The sequence below is a fragment of the Dipteris shenzhenensis genome, chromosome 26 (assembly GCF_047967505.1).
Source record: "Dipteris shenzhenensis isolate YYH24624 ecotype China chromosome 26, Dip_SZ_1.0, whole genome shotgun sequence".
NCBI classification, from domain to species: Eukaryota; Viridiplantae; Streptophyta; class Polypodiopsida; order Gleicheniales; family Dipteridaceae; genus Dipteris; species Dipteris shenzhenensis.
Window position 1 is genome coordinate 32,553,124 of NC_141621.1, and position 4,933 is coordinate 32,558,056.

A 4,933-nucleotide genomic window follows, 5' to 3' on the forward strand; every position below is an offset into this window, starting at 1 on the left:
AAGCTTGCACTACCAAATTCCATGGGAATCTAAAAGTTCCTTTCCATAGGGACCTAATTCTCAAAAAGTGGAAGGTTTAGTTGGATCTATGCTATGACTAAAAACTTTTTTGGTGTTTCCTTTACGTTTAGCCCCACATCATGATAGCCATAAGCAAATTATGGTCTTTGCAAATGTCTTTCCATTTCTTGTTACTAAAACTATCATTCACCAAGACTCTTTATGACTTTGGAAAAGGGTGTTTTGATCTACTACATAGCATTATAAGCCAAGGGCAAATGTGTCCACTTTAATCCGACTTTTTTGTGGAGGACGTCTTTTTCGAGGGGTTCACCCTCCTAGTAATAAATATTCTGAGTGTGAATTTTGAACTTGTAGATGCAATTGTTTTTGTGACATTATATTTTTTAATGCTAAAATGTTATCTTTTGTAGTGTGGTAATAAGAGTTATAGATTGCTATTTGCGAGTTGCACCCAATAACACTCCCCCACTTGGCTTAGACTATACCAAATTATAAGAAAACTTTGAGAGGGTTCGACACAAAATCAAATAGGTACCATATTTCTAGACAATTCCTTAAGGTAACTCACAACTCCACTCTTAGCTCTCGATGATAGTAAAGGATGATCAATTAAAATCGATACTTTGAAAGCCTTTTCTGTTAGCTCTAGTGTACATGAGACTAAAATGGGCAAGAGTTGAAATACTCTACAAGTTTCCAACATTTAATTAAAGCCTGACTTGGTTGAAATGGAGCTCTGAGTACTTGCAACTGCATATGAGAGTTGGGCTCTCTTTATTAGCACACATCTGTATCCTGAGCATTGGAGGGACTCGAACCCATCACCACTCCACATGGCAATTGATGATCAGATGCTCGAATTGGCACCCTCCAAAATTGAGGAGCAACTATTGAGTTCACATTATAAGGATCTTTTCGTGTGGAGTGGTTCAAAACTCAAAAGCTACTTTGCATACCCTATTTGCCCTTGATCTATGAAGCTCTCATCCCATCCGGTTTCTATGCGACGAAAACGCTTCCTTTTCACATAATGATAACTGCACAACAACTGCAGATTTTGCTCCTCGATTTTTAAACAGAAAGCTTTCACGAACTCGACGACAATGGGCATAGAGGATTAAAACCTGCATTCTCAACCTTAAATAAACGCTTCATCCGCGACACTGCAGTCCAACAAATAATGACCAAATTTACACAATGTTTGCACTGTACAGCGTCTTTAGACTAGATGATTCGACTAAGACAGACCGCCCTTCTGTGTGCGTCAATGAAGATAAAGGTAGCCCCTTTCAAGAAACTGTACAGCAAACAACTGAAGTTGCCAAAAATCTCCGAACGTAGTTATAACTCTAGCAAAAGAAGAGGGTGCATGTAGCTCCTCTTCGCCAGGAAACGCTTTCCTCTTTGTCACAAGCCGTCCGCATATGGGAGGAGTCCCGCATGCTTTTTGAAATCTTGTCCTTCATCGTAGCTAAAACCACTACACGTCACCGTGGCTGAAACGATCAAGCAGTCGCATACGGGAGGTAATAAGTCGCTTGTGGAGCTCTGTTATCTGAACGTGCAAAATCTTTAAATCCCTGTCAAGCTCTTCGGAGTATTGCCGAAGCTGTTTCACTAGGTTCCTGATTTCCTCCTGATGGCTATCAGATAAGGGGAATTCTTCCGAACGGAGCGCAGATTCTGTGATGTGAGAAAGTTTCTTAAGAATCGAAAATACCTCTTCGAGCTCCAGAAGACTTCCATTCCCGCTCTTCTTACCCCTTCTCCTTATTTCCTCTTGTGCCTTGTCTTGGAGGTGTAACAGGGGAGCAGCCCAGGGGAAAGATCTTGGGTGAGTGAAACTCATGATGGAGCTATAGCCCCCGCTTGGAAAGGCAGCCATCATTGCGCTTAGAAAAAAAATCAAGACCACATTGAAAGCATATATGGCAGCACAAAGATCCTCGTCGACGTCTCCGCCGGAGAATCTCGGAGGAGTAAGACCGGCGCCTACAGCGTGTAGTTTATTCGACAGGGTGGAATGCGAGCTTGAAGCGTTACCATGCCAAGAACTCCAACGCTGAGGCTCATGCAGCATATTACCGGCCTCACGAATTTTGAGCCGAAACGACCGATGCAGTTGAACGAAATCACCTCCGGCCTCTTCCCTCTCTGTCTCCATCAGAAACTGCAGCTCAGCGAGCGCTTTCTGGGCTCTCCGAAACTGCCCCTTCCGGACACTCCCCTGCTTGACACCCAGAGAAAGCAGCACCACGTCCAAAAGCTCCAGCCACCCCTGGACTTCTGCGATTTGTTCTTTGATGGCGTGGCACGAGTCGAGCAGCTTGGCGCTGCGGTCGAGAAACTCGTTCATCATCCGGCTCTGGGCGGGGGAGACGGGGGAGCTGGCGAGGGAGGGGACGAGGGGGGTGAGGTCGGAGTGGGTGGAGAGGGCGACGTCCATGGACTGGGAGAGGGAAGGCAAGGTGAGGAAGGAGACACCATCGGGGGGGAGAAGGGAGGAGAGGCGGTGGGAAAGGGAGGAGTCGAAGGAGGCAAAGGGCTGGGAGGAGGGGCAGGGGTGGGGGTGGTGGAGGCTATGGAGGATGCTATTCAAGGAGGAGAAGACGGAGGAAGGGGTATGGTGGTGGTGATGGTGCTGCTGCTGCTGCTGCTGGGCGACAGGCATGGCTGAGAGGAAGAATTCGAACTAGGAGCTGCAAAACGAAAAGAAGCAAAGGAAAATGAAAAAGAAGAAAGATGTAGGACGGAAGTTGTAGCGAAGTTGCACAATGAATGAAGGCACGAAGACGAGAGATGACGGAAGTTAAGGGAGGCCGTGACGGGTGAACGACGAACTTTGAAGTCTTCCGTCATTGATGACGCATATTGCCGTCGGCCCAATGCCGCCAGCTGCCTCCAGTACGTCTTCGACAACGACGGGAGCTTTCGCATCAAGGCGCCCCCTCGTGCCGTGGCCACGTCATTTCTTTGTAAAATTCAAATTCTACGTGGAGCTTCTAAATTCAAAATTCTATAAGAGCTCCCCCGCATGCAAGGCGGTTTCGGAGGGTTTCGCGGTGGAAATCCAAGCCACATGCATTTTGAGGGATCCCACGGGTGCAACAGTGCAATAGAGATAGCAGACTGTGTACGTCGAATTCTACAGAGATTGTGGGAAAATGGAGGTTTGGAGGTGCCCAAAACCCACCGCTGTTGGAAGTCCAAAACCCTCATGGGACCTATGTGTCTAGACCAATGTGCCCTGGACTACCCTACAACCCAGACTCGCTGATCCATATGGCCAAGAGCACTATTGTTCGTGAGATCTAGAAATGGAGGTGTAGCGGAGATTAATGGAGGTTTGGAGGGTTTGGATGGTGGCATGTGGCCGCGCTCTAATAACTCCATAAATAATGAATGTCGCTATAACTTAAGGTGTTTATAGACTTAGCCCACCCTGGCACTATGGACAGGCAAGATTGCCTACCCACATCCAAGCCCATTAGGACATAGTCTGTCCACAATCTTAGAACCTAGAGGCTAGGGCTTGTTTCAGTAGATTTGAAGTGTTTTCATTCAGGTATGGAGCTTCTTTTATTTGAGGCTCGGGAGTTGATGTGGATGATTGGTATCGAATTGGGCACGTCAATCGAACGCGATGGTGCAAAGGGTGCAGAGCAGCCAGCGAAAGGTTAGTAGGAGCAGAGTTGATGGCGATTCTCCGCTTGCAAGAAGTCCAAAGGTCTTTTTCAAGTTTCTTGCCACTTGAAAGCTACTAGTTGAATCCACCATTTTACAAAATGCTCAAAAGGCCACCTAAATGCTCCAACTACCATCGCCATCCATTCAATGTTGCATGTGTGAACAAATGTGAGGGTGCATCGAGCATCTGTGCGCGCGCATTTTCATCCACAAAAACAAACCCTTAGAAGTCTAAGAGCTCATTTACATTTACCGTTACATGAGCGAGATTGCCATATTTTTTGAAAGCCTTGCACGTTTTCTCGAGCAACGATGTGCCTCGATGGAGATGAAAGCCGAGCAGTTCAGGGCTAGCTTGCTCCTGACCAATCCGTTTGCATGTTTATTGTCAAGAATGGAGGATTATTGTCAAAAGAGTGGGATTGTCGTCATAGATGAACGACAAGGAGTACACAGAAACCGTTTTCTCTCCTCCACCCACAAATGCTCAATAATGTTGCTTCCCCATTATGGAGCAGTAAGATGGAACAAACTCTAACATTCTAGAGAGGGGTCTCCATGCACCGATGGACCACACTAGATTGGATATTCTAATCCATCCATGCGGTCCATGGGGACCACATGTCAACCCACTTCTGTAATTGCTGGGGAGGTAGGAGCCAAAGATTCAAAGTCTAGCAGTTAGTTCTAGGGGGTGCGTAGGGGCACCCCCTTGCAGCCCGCTATCTCGATTGCATGGCTTGGGCTCCAAAAATGGCCATGCATTCATTTGTGTCGAATGTCATGAGCCAATGCAAATCCTTCTCTCCCACCTTGGGAGTGTGGCACTGCTTGGAGCCAGTTGATTTTTCCACATGCCAGTCCAAGTCAGTAGCTAGTAAAGCATGCAGCTTGTTGCCTTCCATGGGGACTTGCACTTGGCCAATTTGGCCTGACAAGGTCTACTCAAGTAGATGAAAATTCCAAGTCTGTGCAGTTAGAATTTCGGGAGCTCGGGGCCCTACTCTAACTGGCTCATTTCCTGAATCTCTCTAATCAACTTGCTATCACGCTCTCTTTTCAATTGCTATGATGCTATCTTTTCTTGCTATCACGCTCTCTTTTCAATTGCTATGATGCTATCTTTTCTTGTACCCTTGCGGCTTCCCATTCCAAGGGTCTTCTCTGTTATACTTGCCATCATTTTGAGCCATGCACTGGTCAAAAATGGCATTTCTCCATG

At 46.7% G+C, this 4,933-nt stretch overlaps 1 protein-coding gene across 1 annotated transcript; it reads right to left on the minus strand.

Annotated features, from left to right (window-relative positions):
• Positions 1 to 673: 673 nt before the first annotated feature.
• Positions 674 to 2,901, minus strand: LOC147884973 (protein ROH1D-like). Its single transcript, XM_087397943.1, has 2 exons — positions 2,866 to 2,901; positions 674 to 2,723 (listed from the first exon to the last, which is right to left on the minus strand). Exon 2 carries the CDS (start codon positions 2,693 to 2,695, stop codon positions 1,505 to 1,507), a length of 1,191 nt encoding a protein of 396 aa, XP_087254069.1. The 5' UTR covers positions 2,696 to 2,723; positions 2,866 to 2,901; the 3' UTR covers positions 674 to 1,504.
• Between the last annotated feature and the right edge of the window lie 2,032 nt (positions 2,902 to 4,933).